Below are 19,980 nucleotides of genomic sequence, written 5' to 3'. Positions count from 1 at the left end.
GGGCTGGATCATCAACTTCAAGAAGTCATCACTCCAACCAACACAGAGGATCCTGTTCCTGGGACTCTGGCTGGACACAAGAGAGAGGAGAGTATTTCTGCCGGACGACAAAATCAGCGACATACAGAGGCTCATTCGACAGACCCTGAGTCACCGTCGAGTACAACTACACCTGTGCTTAAAGCTTCTTGGGAAGATGGTGGCAGCATTCCCAGCCATAACGTGGGGGCGCTTCCACTCAAGGCCTTTCCAGTTAGACCTACTAAGGAAAGGAGCGGGATCGCATCTGTTGCTATACAGACAGATCCAATTATCCACTCGAGCCCGCCACGCCCTATTGTGGTGGCTCCACTCCGACCATCTCAGGCAGGGGCGCCGATTTGCAATATGGGATTGGATCCTACTGACAACGGATGCCAGTCTTCGAGGGTGGGGTGCAGTGGTACTTCACCTTCGACTTCAAGGGCGATGGAGTGCAGAAGAAAGTCTATTGTCAATCAACGTCCTAGAACTAAGGGCAATCTACAACGCTCTGATAGAAGCACAGGATCTCCTACAAGGGAGGTCTGTAAAGATCCAATCAGACAACGCAACAGCAGTAGCGTATGTAAATCGACAGGGCGGCACAAAGAGCCGACAAGCAATGATAGAGGTCACCAGAATCCTCCAGTGGGCGGAGAATTGGCAGGTACATCTGATAGCCATATTCATCCCGGGAGTAGAAAATCTAGAAGCAGATTTCCTCAGCAGGGAGGATCTACACCCGGGGGAGTGGTCACTACACCCCGAGGTTTTTCTGGAACTCACAGAGAGATGGGGAACTCCCGAAGTCGACCTAATGGCGTCAAGAAAAAATCACCTCCTGCCAAGGTACGTAGCAAGAACAAGAGATCCAGGGGCCATAGCAACAGACGCATTGGCAATTCCGTGGACGTTCAACCTGGTGTATCTATTCCCACCTCTGCCCTTATTGGGACAGGTGCTAAAGAAGCTAAAGAGGGAAAGAATACAGGCAATTCTAATCGCTCCGTTTTGGCCACGGAGAAGTTGGTTCTCGGACATCCAACAAATGCTAGCCGATCAACCATACCCTCTACCGCAGAGACACGACCTTCTGATACAAGGACCTTTCCATCATCAACACCTAGCCTCCCTCCATTTGACGGCGTGGCTATTGAATCCGACGTCCTAAAGGAAAAGGGGATTCCAAGGACAGTCATCCCCACTATGTTAAAGGCGCGCAAACCATCTTCAGCTGCTCACTACCATCGCATTTGGAGATCGTATGCTGAGTGGTGCACAAGCAAGAGGTGGCCGTTTCGGATATTCAAATTATCCAGGCTCTTACTATTCCTTCAAAGAGGCCTAGACGGTGGCCTCCGCCTAGGGTCACTTAAAGTACAGATCTCTGCACTGTCGATACTATTCCAAAGGAGGTTGGCCCTCATTCCAGAGATTCAAACTTTCTTACAGGGGGTTCTTAGGATACAACCTCCCTTCGTCCCACCGGCTCCGCCGTGGGACTTAAATTTAGTCCTGGCATTCCTACAATCAGAGGTGTTCGAACCTCTGGAAGAGGTTCCTTTAAAATCTCTAGTCTGGAAAACTGTACTCTTGCTCGCCCTGGCATCAGCACGGCGTGTATCCGAGCTGAGTGCACTATCTTACAAAGCACCATATTTAGTATTCCACGAAGACAGAGCAGAATTGAGGACTAAACCGTCTTTTCTACCTAAGGTAGTGTCCTCTTACCACATAAATCAACCGATAGTAGTCCCTTCTTTTCAAGGTGCTCCTACGTCTCAATCTTCCTTGGACGTAGTTAGAGCTCTTAAGATTTATGTCAAAAGAACTGCACAGATCAGAAAATCGGATTGTTTGTTCGTTCTATACGATGCTTTCCGCAGAGGATGGCCAGCGTCAAAGCAGACACTGGCCAGATGGATTCGGCTGACCATTCGGCAGGCATACATCCATGCAGGAAAGACTCCGCCGTCAGTGGTGACAGCACATTCAACCAGGTCAGTAAGTACATCTTGGGCTGCCAGGCGAGGGGCTTCTGCATCTCAGCTTTGCAGGGCAGCCACATGGTCATCAGTGAACACGTTCGTTCGCTTTTACAAATTTGACACCTTTGCAACACCGGCGACAAATTTTGGTCGGTTGGTGTTACAGGATCCACAGAGCTCACCCGCCCGGGGAACGGTCTTTGGTACCTCCCCGATGTAATCTCCAGTGTCTCCTGCTGCATGAGAGAGAAAAGAGGATTTTGGTACTCACCGATAAATCCATTTCTCTGAATCAGCAGGAGACACTGGACGCCCTCCCAGCTCTTGATCCTGTTGGTTGTGGGGCCAGTTCAGGCCCGGTCTGTTCATAAGGTTAAATATGACTGTTGTATGCAAGTTGTTATATTCTAGTTGTATAATTATGTTTTTTCGTTACCATCTCCTCGAGTAGGACAATTTCCTAACTGGGGGTATGATGGGTCTTAGAGGGGAGGAGCCAGCCTGCCCTGAAACAAATTTAGTGTGCCTAGCTCCCAGCATTCCCAGCTCTAAACCCGATGTAATCTCCAGTGTCTCCTGCTGATTCAGAGAAATGGATTTATCGGTGAGTACCAAAATCCTCTTATTTTCCAACAATATTCTCTATTTTGCTTGTTTAGTTTTACTGAACACAGCACCTTATATTCTCAGTAACCAGGACCTCCCGGGGACTCGAACATGTTTGCAAACATTTAACTTGGCGAATAATGGCTGACTTAGCCAATTGCAGTAGATTGCGTTTATATTTGAATTTCATTTGGTTTGAAAAGGCTTTAGCTTTCATCTTTTTGTATATTGATTTAATGATAATTTAGTAATGAGCCCATTATTTAAGTGTGTGCTTCGGGGGAAAAAAAAATACTTTCAAAAGAACGCTAGCACTGAGTGTGATGGTATGTAATCAAATTTATTAGTCTGCGGTTTTTCCATTTAAAAAAAACATTTGTAGGGCATCTAAGTGCTTAATCTATGCTCTATACAGTGCTGCAGTTCTGTTCTAAAAGCACAGCATAAGATGACCTTATTGGCCCTACAGCAGTTAGTTTCAGATTAGCGAGCACATATGAGTCAAGTTGACCTTTCAATTGTTTGTCTGATATTCTGATCGGTAGTGTTTTGTACTTACTGCTGTCTACTGACTGTTTTGTTGGTGTTTTTTCTTTTTTTTCTTTTTTTTTCTTTTTGTGTAGTTGTAATAACTATTGGATTCTGTTATGGAGAAACTTGTAGATACTTTACAAAAATAAATTTGGTTGAACTAAAAGATTCTTTAGCATATGGACAAGCAAATTCTGAGGGCTGTATTCAATGCTGGCGGCGAGGGGGCTAAACGACTAGCATCGGCGAAAAGAAGACACCCTTGCCGTTTATCCCACGCGCCGGCCTCTTATTCAGCGCTCCGTAGAAATCCTCGCTTTTTTGGCTGCCGCATATGCCGTTTCCATCTTGCTGTAAAACTGGCGTGGGGAGGGGGATGGGGTCAGTTGGGTACTTGTGTGTCATCACGGCGCCCATCGCATTGCATACCATAAGCCTTAATATGGTATGTGATGAGATGCGATGGGACCCAATCTTATACAATTTAAAATTGTATACCATTGTATATGGCATACAATGAGATGAGATACAATTTTTAATTGTATAAGCACCCTAATGGTTGCTTACAATGTTAAATGCACCCCCACTATCAACGCCAACCCGAAGCGAGGGGCGGCGGTACGTGTCCTCCGACCTTTTCATACCCCCACTATCCATGCTGGCGTGGAGTTGATTTTATATAGTGTGGCGAGCCCCGCAATACATGTGAAGTAAAACGCGGGACTCGCCACGCTTCGGGCTCGGCTGCTCGCTGCGCTCGCCACACTATATAAAATCAACTCCACGCCGACATGGATAGTGGGGGGTATGAAAAGGTCTGAGGACGCGTACCGCTGGCTCGCTGCGCTCGCCACGCTTCGGGTTGGCGTTGATAGTGGGGGTGCATTTAACATTGTAAGCACCCATTAGAGTGCTTATACAGTTAAAAATCTTAAAGGGGGGCCAATTTACATTGAAAGCACCCATTAGTGTGCTTATACAATTTAAAATCTCATCTCATTGTATGCCATATACAATGGTATACAATTTTAAATTGTATAAGATGGAAATCGTGGGCGCCATGCTAGGAAACAAGTACAGTCAGTTGAATACTGACCCGCGAGCTGTGGAAACGAGCAATCGGCACTGCTCACCATCACAGCCCACAAAAGAGCATTGAATATGGCCCTGAGAGTGCTTAAAGATTGTGGTCTAAGGAAAGGTAGCCTTTTGCTCTTGAAACTGCTAAAAAGCAAGGTTTATGGTCATCTTAATATATGACGTGTAATCTTAATTCTATTTTACTTTCAGGTGCAGCTTTGTTAAAGCACATTTAACCTCAAAATATGCACATTCCTCTAATGTTGCTTTTGAAGGACAAAAAAGTGAAAGTGAAACGATGCCCCAAACCTATACAAAGCTGTTCTCATATTTTGGAGATTTCAGACCCAAAGTACCTCTGTGCTACTCCACACATTGTACTCCATATTTGGTCTTGACAAACTATTTAGTTTTTTAGTATCTATATACTGGTGATTTCATTCAGTTTGTAGCCTTGACAAATTCAGACTGTAAAGCAAACCGGGTTAAGATTACATTTTTGCATTGTGCTGCTGTTTGTCAGAAATCTGCATACAGTATGTTTGGAAGTACTGTAGGCGACTATGCTTCTAATAAAAATGCTGTTTTTTTGGTTAATTTTTTTTTTTTTTACCAGAAATGTATAGCCAATATAAACCATATATAACGCTTAACCTTTTATTACCCCAATAGTAAATGGAAACTGAATATGCTGCGCTATATAAGAAACTAAATAAATTACAAAGTTTGTTTGGTAAAAACATAAACAGTATAATATATTCTTTGGTGAGGGGCGTACACACACAGCAATGATGGCGAATAAACCAGCCATCATCCCTGGCATGCTGGTAAAACCAGCAGATGGGAGACTTTGCTAGCGATGATGTGGCAGCGCGTATCATCGCTAGTTTACCATCGGTGGCCCGAACACACTGGGCGATTTTCAGCTGAAAATCGCTTAAAACAGCCAAAATGAGCAAATTTCAGCTGAAATTAATCTAGTGCATATGGGCCTTTTCAGAATGTAGTGTATTCTAATTTTAGAATATATTTAAGGGGGTAACAATTGAAATGTGAGACAGATCACATTGACCACTAGGGTAGTTAGTGTTCACTCTTTTTCTAGGGCAGGGTGCTGACCTCCCACCGTGCACTTATTTGAACTGTAGGCACACAGCCCTAAAAGTTATCATATATAATGGGCCACTATAGGACTTGCTCACCAACATAGGAGACAGTCTCTTGCCACGAGTCCTCACTGCTGTGGCTCCTGTTACTGCCTTTCCTTGCATAAAGGCGATTTACGGACGATTACGACCAATCGTCCATTAAATCGGACCAAATTGGCTGTCCCTGACATGTCGTCGGGTGCGATGCGTCTGACCACCTGTCCTGGAGGCGAGACTGGTGGGAAGCAGGGACGCATGCCATCCATCACATTGAATTGTGATGGATGGCATGCGTCCCTGCCGAGCGGCTCGCAGGGTATCTGGTGTCCGTACACTTAAGTCTCCCCTTCAGATGCATGCAGCGGTAGAGCAGGCTGCCTTTGACTCCAGCTGCCCACTCACCGCTCCAAATAGAATGGCCATCATCCTGCCACCGCACACATTGCGAATGATGTAATGAGGAGCGGCATCTTGAGATCCCGGGCAGCTGCTCATTACACATGCATAGGAGTGGTAGCTGCCCACATTCATGGAGCAGGCGGACTGTGTTCACTGCTGCTGTTGATCTAATCTGACAGTGATACTGGAGGAGACACCCGAAAGCTGTGTCGGCAGTAACAGGCTGCTTTCAGCTCCTGGGTCACTCAGCGGCATCTCGGTACGGATGGGGGCAGGGCGCGTTTAGAAGTTTTTAAAAAAGAAACGGGCAGGGCGCTGTGCCTTGCAAAAGCAGCTTAGCGGGGACACTAGGTAGTGCTGATCTTGCAGGTCTTCCTTGGTGATAGGGTGTATGGGGATCATTCTGGAACGACACATACGCCTGTCACTTTGAATGTGTGCCCCACACATTAAACAACCTAAAAGCTATATGGGTAATGAAAGGGCTCTATACACATCTTTGTGTGTATGTATCTTACTAGCATAGGTCAAGTTCCAACTAATAGTTTTGTTTTTGTTTTTTTCAAGCAGATGCTACAGATAATTCTGCACAAGAAGAAAAGTCCCAGTCTTCTGAAGGTATGTGGTTCTTCTATAGTTTTCATTCTATTCCTTCTTTTTTTGTTGCCAACGAATTCGCATCATTAGCAAAAGCTCGTCTCCAAGTGATGCTGAAGACTCCTAAATGTGGATTACTGTATAATTATGCTAAATAATATTAAATGTGAGCATGAATAAGAAATATATTGGGGTAAGAGACCTGCACAAGGTCAAAGGTTGAGTTAACATGGATAAGAACCACTTTTCCAATCTAGTCTGTCCTTAACCACAATGTACACACTAGGGTTCAATTTGTCGCCACTTAACATACCTGTATGCTTTTGGACTATGGAGGAGAATTGGCATCTTTGCTGACCTTTTTGACAGCAGGCATCCTCCAAAAATCTTTGCCTCACACTGTGTGTGCAGATGCACCCACACCTGCCTGCTGCCATTCCTGAGCAAGCTCTGTACTGGTGTTTTGCCCAATATAACCGCTAAACAGCACCTCAAAGACACCCTGAAGTCTACGCAGCTATTGAACCGCCTTCTTTGAAGTTATTTAAGATCCAATAAATGGTTGCTGGAGATGCAATCCTACTAGCAGCACTGTCCGTGCATGTAAAGCCCCTTTTTTTTTGCAAAGCAATGATGACTGCATGTGTTTCCTTTTTTAGTTACCATGGATAACAGGAAATACATTGATTTCAAGCACCACACTCCTTTTTTAAAGCTTCCAGTGTGTCCGAACTCTAGCTGGGTACACACTAGTAGATATATCTGCAGATCAATCTATGTCAATGGCATCGTCTCTGTTGCACAGCCAACTCGATATATCTGTGAACACCGTTCACAGATAGATCACTCTTACACACTGGCCTATGGTGCATTGATATATCAGCCAGTGTGTACGCATCCTCAGTCAGCATGACTGTGATCTCCAGCTCCTTGTCTACAATCACCTGTGTTAATGCGAGAATAACTGTATGTCACCCGGTCCATTTGTAGCAGTGCTGAAATGCAGTGGCATGTTTTTTTTGGGATTCATTTTATATTCAATGTAGTAAGGGACAATTAATTGCAATTCATCTGTTCACACTTCATAATATTCTGCAGTATGTGAAAAATTCCATCATAAAAACTAAGGCAGCAGACTTTGTAAAAATGTAATATTTGTCCGATTCTAAAGATGTTTGGACATGGCTGTATTGTATTTTTCATCATAGAGAATGTTTTAGAACTTGTGGAAAACACAATGTACTGTATTGGTCTTGTTAGCATTTGTAAAATATTGTCATATTTTAGATAACAAATGTATTCAATATTTAGTCTTGACAAAAGTTTTTAGTGGGCAATTCAATTGTTTTATGTGGCATGATAATTGATAGGCGTCGATGATGCAATTCAGTTATGTGCTTGTAATGCCTTAATAGATGAGATTCCTCTAAATGCCTGGTTATTGCCATACCAAACCACCGTGTCTTCCCACATTTTTACGGGCCTCCTCATGAGGCTGATTAGAGAGGATTTCTCATCCATAACATCATACCCAAAGAAAACACCAATAAAAAGGTGCTGATTAACAAAGGTATTAAGATTTATAAGTGCGGATCAACTCATTTCCCTGTACTCCCAATTTTTTCCCCTTTTTCAAAAAAGGATTTCTCCTGCATCATGCCTAGCTAAACAGAGCAACAATCTAGTTCCTCTGTAGTGGGCCCACTAGTAACTGTTGCCAGCGAAAATGATTAAATCGCCCCCTTAACGTTTGAACATTATTTTGCCTAAGCATCAGGTTTTTTGATTATTTATAGGTTCCAATGCTGTTGTTGGCATGGAGATTTCTGAACCCGTTGGTGAGTAACATGAATTTGAATCTTCATACTCTTGCACCCTGTAGTAGACGAAAAATTACTATTATATTTGAACTACAGTATAGTTAAATAACTTAATGTGGTTTCAAAACATGATATATTCATGTACAGATAAGGGTTCCCTTCTCTTTGCTGCAGTGATGCCAAACAGCCCTTTATAGCACGCCAAGTATCGTGAGTTTTGTAGCTCTTTTTTTTTTTTTTCGCCAATGCAACTAAGACGCATGAGGAGGCTGCTGCTTTATTTGATATGACACAGGTTCATAGACGCAGAGTTCTACAATGCAGCGGCTACAGCAAACTTTCCAGTACACGTTCTGTTATGCTCATATGCAGACTGAGTCACACACCATATACAGTTACAGCTAAGACACATTTTTGACTCCTGTTGAGTTGTACCGGACCTGGTGGCTCAAACACACCAGGTATCTCATCCTGTTGAGGCTGGATGTAGGAGTACACATCTGTTTGACAGTAACAAATTGATGTTCGGCAGTGATGGTTTATACCTCTTATTGAGGGAAAGGTTTATAACCTAAACAATGTCCCTTGCTAGCTTTATTTTTTTTTTTTATATAATTTTTTATTGAAGCATTGAAAAAATTTGACATTGCATAACAGGTTCAATAAACATCTCATCACGGGTACACTTCACATAAAAAAACATCGGCATTAGGGTTAACATGGACCACAGTACAAAGTTATAAATAATAATCTGAAGACAATTTTAAACAGTAGTGGCCTTCCTCTTAAGTTTCATTTGGTATATTGCACAAGCAGACCTAGGTCTGCCCCACCAGTTTTTACAGCTACTGATCAGGGTAGTTAGGACACCTTGCTAAAACCTTACAGTTCAAGGATATCAAGGAAGTAGAATCAGTGGGTCGGAGAAAAAAATATAAAAACCGATGCGGATACGACAAGCCATGGCAGTTTCCGACAATAGACTCGCCTCCAAAGGGAAGCTGGTCTGTAGCAGGCGAATCCTGGCCAGAATTGAATACTAAACTGCTGATATTTCCACTGTCAGAAATATAGGCAGAGATTGAATCTACTCCCTCCCCTTCACTTGCCGTGGCTTTTCCTTGCCAAAACTAAGCCATCCTCGCCATACAAACCCCCCCTAAGGCAGTGGTTCCCAAACTGTGCACCTAGGCTCCCTGGGGTGCCTCGGGACACTTGCAGGGGTGCCTCGGGTGGGTCGCCCAGGACCAATTAAAATTATTTATGATCAATTATTTCTGGACAAAACCAGTGCAGGTGGCTGCCAATCATAAAATGTGTACAATCAGAACCAAATACTGCCCTTTACCACATAACTGAACCGAAGAAGCACATATAAACACAATCAACTTAATTTGATATAGATATTTGGGGGCCTAGCGGTGCCGTGGGAAAATTATGATTTTCTAAGGTGCCATGATTAGAAAGTTTGGGAACCCCTGCCCTAAGGCATTGAATGCACCTGTTAGTGTACGCAATTCTACATTCTAAGAGGTAGATTTATTAAGCTCGTGAAGTAAGAGTCTGTTTTTTTTTTTTTTTTTTTTAATCGCCGGCCAGCTCCTAACTGAAGTTACTGGCTTGGTTTAAAAAATGACAGGTAGGAGCTGATTGGCCAGTGATAAAAACCAGACACTTTATCACTTCACCGAGCTTAATAAATCTATCCCTATAGGGGAAATTTACTGTTTAAATCCTTATTAGAATTTCTGGAAGTAAATGGGCTGAGGTTGCTGCGGCTTCCATTCCTGCTTGACATTTTCTGTACATTGACTAGTCAGAGACTGCAAAAGCACAGTTTTCATCAAAAATATCAGCACTCTTATTTACTTCATTTTAAAATTTACTCACAAATTTTATAAAGCAAACAGTCAAAGTAAAGGCCAAAGACTGCCTAACGTCATTGATTCATTTTATAAAATATTTATTCTGAGCTTCCTGACCGTTTTATTCTTAAAATTTGCTGTCTGCTGGTTTTGAGATGTTCTGAAAGCTACGACTCTGTTGATAAAACACCTGATCTAAGCAGCTCCTTGTCTACAATTAAATACTGCCTGTATATTGATTTGTTTATATTTTGTGACTTAGATATCAGTATATTTACTGTAGCTCTGTATCTGAACTGCATCTGCAGAGCCAAGAATAAATTAATAAGGGAAAAGTTCATTTGTTTTATTTTTTTGAGGGGAGGGTGTTGAAGCTGCATCGGTGAAAATTGAGTAACTATGCAAAAATGTCCACAATATCGGCAAAAACATGTGGCTTAGCGAGTCATTCATTTATTCACGACATTATTATTATTATATTTTTTGGGTGGGGGGGGCTTTGTTCCGAGTTAAAGGATTAGAACACAGTTATTAAAGATACATTTTAACAGGCAATGGTGGTTTGGAGGGGTTCATATATCCGCCTCATATTTTTTTAATGCATATCAAATAACTTCCCTTACCTTTTTTTTTTTATTGTGTATTTTTTAAATCTGTGTTTTTACTATATCTTTATTTTGGGCAAATCTAGCTGAAAATATTTCTCCAAATAGCCCTGGAAAGTTGTCTAAACACCCAGTGGTGGTAATGGTGTGTACACACGGTCAGATGTGCCTTCAGATACTATCCACGATCGGATCGTGGATAGTATCTGAAGGCACATCCGATTTGCATACAAGTCTGACTATATAGTGCAGATCTGCACTATATAGTCAAGGCAGAAAAGACGTTCTGCCTTGCGATACGTGAACGCGCATCGGAATCGAATTGTGATCTGAAGGGTTAAAACCCTTGCGATCTGCATCCGATTCCGATCCGATGTTGACTATCGTCAACATCGGAAGGCAAAAAGTACCGTGTGTACACACCATTAATGTAACACAAATGAGTTTTACATTAATTGAAAGCGGTTTATGTTAACAGAGGGATATTAATAAAAGTAATTGAAATGAGTATGAATGGTGATACTACAGTATTTGGAACATAAGGCTGTGTCCTCACTGCAAACAGCCCCTCCCTGTACTCCTTCTTTTTTTTTTTTTTTTTTTTTAAATGCTTCTTGGTCTCAGTGCAATGCAGCTTATGATGCAGGGACAAGGAAGCAGTGGAGCCTGAGGTGGGCAGCTTTCAGTAGCTGCTCAGTGGGTGTTTATAATTGGTTGCATGTCACCGAAAGCCCAGCATCTGATGCAACCATGCCAGGCAAGCTGCTCTAATAACAATTGGAATATTGTAGTTCTATCCATTGGAAGAATTCCTACCTTCTCTCTGGGTCTAGGTTACGTAGACAAAATCTCCTAATGAAGTCTCTTCTCGGTGCTGTTTTATCCTGGAGTTCTTTGCACTTTCTGAACCAGTTGGTTTCTTTCATTTGCTGAGAAGTGCGGTATTATGTTTTACCCTGTATTACAGATGTATAAAAATGAGGTTTTGGTTTTACTTGGTTCTGAAATCCAGATTTTATTGGCTTATCGTCTGTTGCATGTTTTGGATAGCCAATAAGATCCGGATTTGATAACAGGGTAAAACTGAAGCCGCACATATCTAATAAAAAAAAAAAAACATTTTTTTTTAGTGTTCTGCATTTGGTTGTGCATTGTAAGTTTTCTGTAAATAACGTGTTCTATCTTGTACAGTAGAAAATGGAGAGACTGAGATGTCGCCTGAAGAGTCCTGGGACCACAAAGATGAACCGAGCGAAGCGGAACCAGGAGGTGGCTTCTTGGGAGATGGCAGGTCCACTGATGAAGTAGCACAGGAATTAATGGAAGAAGATGAGGAGATTCCAAAACCCAAAACTATTGTTATCCCTCCAGACGCACCCAAAAAAGAACATGTTAATGTAGTGTTTATCGGGCATGTAGGTATGTTGGCTTGAGTTCATTGATGTCACTTTTCTTTTTTTATTGTTAAAATCTAGTCAATATATCTAAATGGCTAATCACTCCTCACCTGTGAGGTAAAGTACAGCTCCTGACCACTAGAGGTCACTTGACTGTCATAGATTACAATGGAAGTACGGTACAGAAGCTGTCATTTTTTTTTTTTTTTATGGCCTTTTAACTAGTTGTGTATAATAAACCTCTAGATGTAATATTTGCTCATTTTATTTATATTTATTGAACAGATAAATCAATTTATTGTCACTACAACATCTATAAGTGAAATTACATAGCAGAATACTCACAATTCACACAATGATGTTCAAAATTCAAACTTAAGATAACAATGGGATAGAAACTATTCCAGCTAGTACACCAATATTGTTGTGCTTTAGGTTTGTAGGTGATGGAAATCTGGAAGAGACTTTTTACTCTATTCATATGCAATGTAGTTAAATAACATTATTGGTTATAATTATCTGACCTAAGTATTTTCATAATTGTGTTCTAATTCGTATAATTTGGTATTTTTAGATGCAGGAAAATCAACTATCGGCGGACAAATTATGTAAGTAAACTAATCCCGAATGCATGAAGCCAGTTGATTTGTGCTATTTGTATTAACCACTTGGGTTGCATATCAATGCGGTAGCTCTGGTTTACAGTGGCTGTTTTTATTTTTTGGGGAGGGGGGGGGGAGGGTTGGGGATAATAGCCAGTTGTATAGCACAATACAGCATGACTGTCCTTCAGATAGTTTATATACTGCCCAGGATAACCGGTGCAAGGACTTTCAGGCCCTGCTTTCAGTGTCTGCTTTCACTTTTCAGGTATTTAACTGGCATGGTGGACAAAAGAACACTTGAGAAATATGAAAGGGAAGCAAAAGAGAAAAACAGAGAAACCTGGTAAGTGGTGCATTAGGTTGTAATAGCTTCATTATAAACAGTCCTCTGTTTCAGCTTTGTGTACAAAACAAAACTTGGCGGTTTTAGCAGAAAGTATAAGGTTTGTTTTTTGTGTGAACATCTGACCATCAGGTGCTAAAATATTCTCTATTTGCAGGTATCTTTCATGGGCTTTAGACACAAACCAGGAAGAGCGAGATAAGGGAAAGACTGTAGAGGTCGGCCGTGCGTACTTTGAAACGGAGAAGAAGCATTTCACCATCCTTGATGCCCCTGGCCATAAAAGCTTTGTTCCCAATATGATTGGGGGAGCCTCCCAAGCAGATTTAGCTGTGCTGGTAAGATCCTTTGAAACACTATATGCAGGAACCGTCACCATTCATAGACTTGGTTTATAATTTGTCTCCAAAATGAATTTATTTTTTTGAAAGGATTGTAAACTTGTATTCTCTATTAGATGACCCCAGTTCTCAAGGCTCTCCAACAGCCCAGGCATTAAGGATTCTATGCTTAGGCCCAGCTGACTTAATGAATTAGTACCTCAGTCAGTATGATTATACAGTCTATGCAGTCACAGGGATATTCCTAAAACCTGGACTTTTGGGGTGCCTTGAGGACTGTTTGAGAACCACTGGACTACACAATTCACTATTCATCAATTGGTTGACCATGCAACGCCATGTGCTATATTTAGGAAGATGTATTAAGCCTTAACAAGAGATAAACACAAAATTGAAAGATTGATAAGCATCCAGCCAGTTAGCTTGTATCTGTCATGTTGCAGGATGGGTTTAAAAAATGATTGGCTTGGCGTTTATTTCTTATCAAGGCAGTTTAAATTTAAGTTTACATTTTTATAAGCCTGGAAAGAAACAAATATTTAGCTATCAACCGTGGAGAGAGAGTGTAAAAAAAAACACCTTGCCATCTCAGGATGACTCTAGAATGTTGTGCCGCTTAGACAAGTGTGTAATACCCTTGCCTGGCTGAGCTTGCCCAAAGTTGCACCACAAGATGTGATCCTAGTGCAAAATATCATAGCTCCATCGGCACTAAGCACAAATTCTACATCCTTGGTTCCCTCTGGTGGCAGTCATGGCACTAATGAGAAGACACTGCTTGCCTTCTGGGGCCTCCATTTTTACATAATTTGATAGCCTGTTTTGCGTTAACATTTTCTAGACTAAATTTTTTTATGTTTTTTCTTTTTTAGGTAATCTCAGCGCGAAAAGGAGAATTTGAAACTGGATTTGAAAAAGGGGGACAAACGAGAGAGCATGCCATGTTGGCAAAAACAGCTGGTGTAAAACATTTAATAGTTCTTGTGAATAAAATGGACGATCCAACAGTAAACTGGAGCAACGACAGGTATATCTAGAGAATCGGTCTTGAATTACTGTATATTCTGCATGCTCAAGGATTTCTTATTTATTTTTTTCTTGGGCGCTTAAAATGGTCAAACACTGCCAATATGCTCACTCCTTAACTGGTTGCATACTTACAGTAGTCTTATGTAGTTTATGTTGTAAGTTCTGCTCCAATAGTGTTATCTGAATAGCATTAAAGTATAGCATGGAATTGACGGTAGGTCTCTGCACAGGCTCAGACAAACTAGCATTTCAAATTAAAATGGGTATGTATTGTACGTGAATATGTGCTACAGTTATTAAGCAGTACACAAATATGACTGATGGTGCTCCCATACGTCTTGGGAAAGGGGGAGAAAATAAATTGTTGAAGGCACTCTTGTTGAGCACATGAGTGTTCTTATTCTTGAGGGGCCTACTTTGCGGCATCCTATTGTCTTCTCAGTGTCTCCCATGGCTAGGGAAAAGGGTGTTTTTTTATTAACAAAGTCAAAAAACATCCAAAACACATTACCGCAATTGAACATATACCATGGCACGTGCAGATAAATGCATAAAAAAATAACATAAAAACAATACGCAAAAATACGCATATAAAGTCACTATAGCGCTATTAGATTCATATGATAAAATACCCAAACCATGCCATATAGAATACATAGCTTTAATAAAAATGCTATCCTATGATGCTCAAAATAAGTCATTAGACATAGACGACAATGAAAAACAAATCAATTTAATTTATAAAGGGGGTTATTTCGTACCCCTCATTAAGACCTCTGGTGTCCAATGTATGTAATCTAAGAATCCAAGTGGTCTCATGTTTTAATAAAAATTTATCATGATCCCCACCTTTTTCCATTTTGGACCAGTTCGATCCCCTTGAATGTTAAAGTCCTGGGGTCACAATTATGAACCTCCTTGAAGTGTCTTGAAACACTATGGTTCATAATACCATGTGTGGCCTACGACGCTCTGTTGTCCCACCCTTGGCCTCCTGGACCTGATACGTTCCTGCACGCCTCATTGCAAACCAGCCCTGCGGCGTTCGTTTGGAGTTATCCGGCATCCATCCAGGCGTTGTGGGGCAGATGTATTAAGCTTTAATAAGAGATAAATGCAAGGGTGATAAGGAGAGATAAATGTCTAGCCAATCAGCTCCTTACTGACTTTTTTCAAACACGGGCTGTAACATGGCAGTTAGCAGGTGATTGGCTGGACGTTTATCTCTCCTTATCCTTATGCATTTATCTCTTGTTAAGGCTTAATACATCTGCCCCTCTGTGAGCAGTTGTGCCTTATGTTCATTTATGATACTGTGCGGTACCCAGTCCACAGTGTTCTCTTATATGGTACGAGTCCATGTTTATTTTTACCATGGATATTTTTTTATGGGCTAATATATTTTTATTCCCAATTTGACCGTGCTCATCCAAGTAATTTAGACAGTATCCCAGGACGGATGTCACTCAGAAAAAAAGAGGCAGATGCTTACATTGCCTCTCTTTTTGTTCCGAGTGACATCTGTCCTGGGATACTAGTGTGTGTGTGTGTAAATTATATATATATATATATATATATATATATATATATATATATATATATATATATATATATATATATATATATATATATATATATATATATATATATATATATATATATTAGGGAGATGCTTGAGACCTGTAACAGGATCCACAAGTAAGAGGCGGCACTCCAAAGGGCTCCTGGTTTTTAAACCATATTTATTGGTGCAGAAAAGCAAAAAGGTCTACAGCGTCATCTGTCGACGTTTCAAGGCCATGTCGGCCTTTTCATCAGGACGTGGGCTTGAGAAAGTGCAAAGTGCTGTGAGTAAGAAGAAAGAAGTAGAGCTGTGCGCTCTTACCTTTTATTCAGCAGTGTCTGTGTACCTGTGTCGGACGCCGGTGTCCGTGCGTGCGGCTTCCGGGTTGGTAGGCTCCGCCCCCGTGATGACGCGTTGCCTAGTTACCTGGACGCTCGCTCCCTCAGACCTCCGGCTCCGTTACAGGCTGTGTCAATAGGACCAGCAGCGCACTGCTGGAAATATAGTGCAAAAATAGTGGTTAAAAACATGTAAAAAGGTGTTTTAAACAATACTGCTGAATATACTGAGTGGACAATAAGGTTAAAAACATGTGCAAATTGGAGTATTCTTTTAGGTTAATGTAAACGGAAGGACGTAACGATTTATCTGTGCGTCTATATGGGCTGTCTCATCTCTTTGCACTTCTCTTACATTGCCCCATGTGTACACAGATACGAATGCATGCAATAATGTTACAATCTTGTTTACAAATTTTAACACATTATCAGGTTATTAGATAAATGCATTCCATGCTATTTTTTCATTTAACCCCTCTGGTGCCATAGTATTTAATTTAAATATCCATTGAGATTCCCTTTGGGACAGTATTTTTTGTCTGTCCCCTCCTCTCGGTAGAGGGGGTACATGGTCTATGATTTTACTGCGTAGACTATTTACTGAATGGTTGCAAGTTTTAAAATGTTTGGCCACCGGTTGTTCTATTTTTTTCTCCGGCTAGGCAGGCATTGATGGCCGACCTGTGAAGAGCCATACGTTCTCTGAACGTCCTTATTGTTTGGCCCACATACCATTTGCCGCATGGGCATATTATGGTATATATAATGTACTGAGATTTGCAGGTGACAACGTGGTTTATTTTGAATTTTTGACCCGTTTGTGGGTGTACAAAATCTGCACCTGTGATCATAGTTTTACAGGTTGTACATGAAGGGCATTTGTAACAGCCTGGTTTTTTCTTTTGTACATTAAATAAGGTTGCTTGGGGTTTAGGAAGAATATTTGTTTTTACCAACATGTCTTTTAGATTTTTACCCCGTTTGTAGCTGGGCATAATGTTTTTCTGTTTGAAACAAGGTAAGGACGGGTCACTCTTCACTAGTGGCCACACAACATGTAAGGCTCTAGGTAAAACTTGACTTGCAGGGGTGTACGTTGTTACAAAGGGAATTCTGTCGAATGTTTTAACTTTTTTATTCTGTAATAAGGTATTGCGTGGAATTTGCATTACTTGCATTTTTTGTTGTTGGAGTATGGTAGCATCATAGCCTCTTTCAATAAATTTTTGGACCATGAGGTCAAGGCAGGTTTCTAGCTTGCTTGGGTCACTGTTAATACGGGCCACCCGAATCATTTGGGATTTCGGTAGCCCCTTTTTTAAAGGTGGGGCATGGTTGCTACTGTATTTTAATTACGTGTTTCGGTCTGTGTTTTTTTTGAAACACAGAAGTAGTAATGCTATGATTCGCAATAGTTAACGTTACATCTAGATAATTGATGGTTATATCATCTATGATGTATGTCAATTTTATCGGGCCATCAGAATGGTTGATGTCGGATATGATATTGATGAGTGTTTCTGGTCCACCTGCCCATATCATTAGCAAATCATCTATGTATCTAGTGTACATGATGATATTTGAACTGATACTAGTGTCTGAAAAGAAAAAGTTATTCTCCTGTTCAAACATAAACACATTTGCAAGTGACGGTGACACATTTGAACCCATTGAACACCCAGTGAGCTGTAAAAAATAAGAACCATGGTGCAAAAAATAATTCCGGGTAAGAGTTAAATTAAGTAATTCCAAAAACAATGGGATGTACAGTGCGTTGAATTTTACTTTATACAAAAATCTTCTCATGGTTGTTATTGCTTGGGAGTGTGGAATCACGGTATACAGATTTTTTACGTCCATGGTGCACAGTTGAATTCCGGATGGTAAGTCTTGAAGAGTTGCCAGTTTATTTAGCAATTGTGTGGTGTCCTTAAAAAAGGATTTTTGTTGCATGATATATGGCTGAATCAATGGGCGGTATTCAATGAGCCGGAATCGCCAAGTTTTATGGCGATTCCGGGGTTTTTTCGTGGCTGACGGTGATTTTTGGAGCTCCAAATGCGAATCACCGTATTCAATGAGCTAGAATCGCCGTTGACGACCGGTGAATGAAGCTGCAATCGCCAAATGTTTTCCTGTACAAATCGCCGTTTTTTGTGTATAGGATTTTTCATGGGGAATCGACGGTAGTTGAGGGGAATCGCCAAAAGTGTATTCAATGTGAAGTTGGCGATTCCTTTTTCTTCTTTCATATCGCCGTTCCTCTCCGAGTGCCCCTCGTCATCTTTTTATGGTGAACTTTTATAGGAACATGTCAAATAATTGGTTTTAAGTGCTCTATTTAACTATGCAAGTCTAATGTATTATTATTTGCTGCCCTTGTGTGATGTCATGGTCGTAGAAGTGCTATACAAATATATATTTAATTTTTTCAGGTATTTTTTTTTTCTCCCACAAAGCACTGTTCTTACCCATGGTGCACCTCACTTACCCATGATTCTCCTCCCCACCTCACTCCTTCGTTTGCCCTTTGACCAGATTTCCCAGCGTTTGCCGTCTGCTGTATGGGAAGCGTTTGTCCAGGGTAATTTGCTTGTTTCTAGCATTTATCTGCGATTTTTTAAACAACTGACTACATTAATGAGGCTGTGTAGGGAAACGCCGGTATGGCTGAGAATCGCCGTTAGGGCCGGCGATTCTCAGCCACGTTGAATAGGGTGACTTGGCGACTCCCCACGAATCCCCATGCATGGCGATTCACTGCTAAAAACCGGCGATTGGCAGGCGAATGTTAAATCTGAATCACTGTAACCAGCGATTCAGGACATTGAATACCGCCCAATGTGTCCAAAAATTGTGAAACCGGTTGAAATAAAGAGTTGCGGGCAGATATGATGGGACGGCAAGGTGGATTAACTGGATCTTTATGTATTTTGGGGATTGTGTAAATGACAGGGGTGACGGGATGGTCCTGGGTAAGAGTAGTATACACTTTTTTGCTGAACAGTCCTTCTTGATAAGCATGCTTGAGGATGACATCTAATTCTTTTTTTAAGGAAACTGTAGGGTCCCCCTGTAATTTTTTATATGTGGTGGTATCCGCAAGCAGTGTGTCCAGATTCTCGATATACTTGTCTGTGTCCTGGATTACTATGCCTCCGCCTTTATCGGCGGGGCGAATTGTAATTTTTGTGTTTTCTGACAAGTTTTTTAATGCTTTAATTTCTTGTTTGTTCATATTGTTATGTTTCTTTGGGGCATTTATATCGAATCTTTCCACTGCGTCATCTACCACTCTGATGAGCGTTTTAATCTATGAATTATGGCTTTGGGGGTCCAAAGTAGAATGTGCATGTTTCCTTAAGAAATGGTCGTGTGGATCCGGCTGATTCTGTGGGATGGCTTGGAAATATTCTTTGACTCGTAGAGATCTACCAAAACGGTGTAGGTCGACGTTCCAATTGAACTTGTGGTGTTTATTAGTGGGGACGAACGATAATCCGCGATTGAGAACTTGTGTCTCATCGGTGGTCAGATTGTGTGCTGAGAGGTTAAAGATTAGGCTCTCTTTTTGCTGGTGCCTTTTGGCGGTTTTGAGGATGCGTTTGTACTGCCCTCCCCTTCTTGTGGGTCTATTTTCTTGGGGCCGGCTCTGGCCCTTGTTAGTCGGCCTAAAGGGATGGCCGTATTAGTGGTGTCATCT

The 19,980-nt window shown here is 41.3% G+C and overlaps 1 protein-coding gene across 3 annotated transcripts in view; it reads left to right on the top strand.

Moving 5' to 3' along the window:
* Nucleotides 1-19,980, top strand: part of GSPT1 (G1 to S phase transition 1) — a 49,385-nt gene that overhangs the window by 14,333 nt on the left and 15,072 nt on the right. For 2 of the 3 annotated variants that reach the window (XM_083153312.1, XM_083153310.1), the window contains exons 2-8: nt 6,344-6,391; nt 8,167-8,208; nt 11,852-12,079; nt 12,632-12,665; nt 12,928-13,005; nt 13,163-13,343; nt 14,219-14,373. In XM_083153312.1, the coding sequence (XP_083009438.1) occupies nt 6,344-6,391; nt 8,167-8,208; nt 11,852-12,079; nt 12,632-12,665; nt 12,928-13,005; nt 13,163-13,343; nt 14,219-14,373 (766 nt within the window). The remainder of the gene's footprint in view (nt 1-6,343; nt 6,392-8,166; nt 8,209-11,851; nt 12,080-12,631; nt 12,666-12,927; nt 13,006-13,162; nt 13,344-14,218; nt 14,374-19,980) is intronic. The other variant, XM_083153311.1, reaches the window with a different exon arrangement.

Source organism: Crinia signifera, chromosome 7 (assembly GCF_055691185.1).
Source record: "Crinia signifera chromosome 7, ASM5569118v1, whole genome shotgun sequence".
Taxonomy (NCBI): domain Eukaryota; kingdom Metazoa; phylum Chordata; class Amphibia; order Anura; family Myobatrachidae; genus Crinia; species Crinia signifera.
This window is presented reverse-complemented; position numbering and strand designations above follow the sequence as displayed.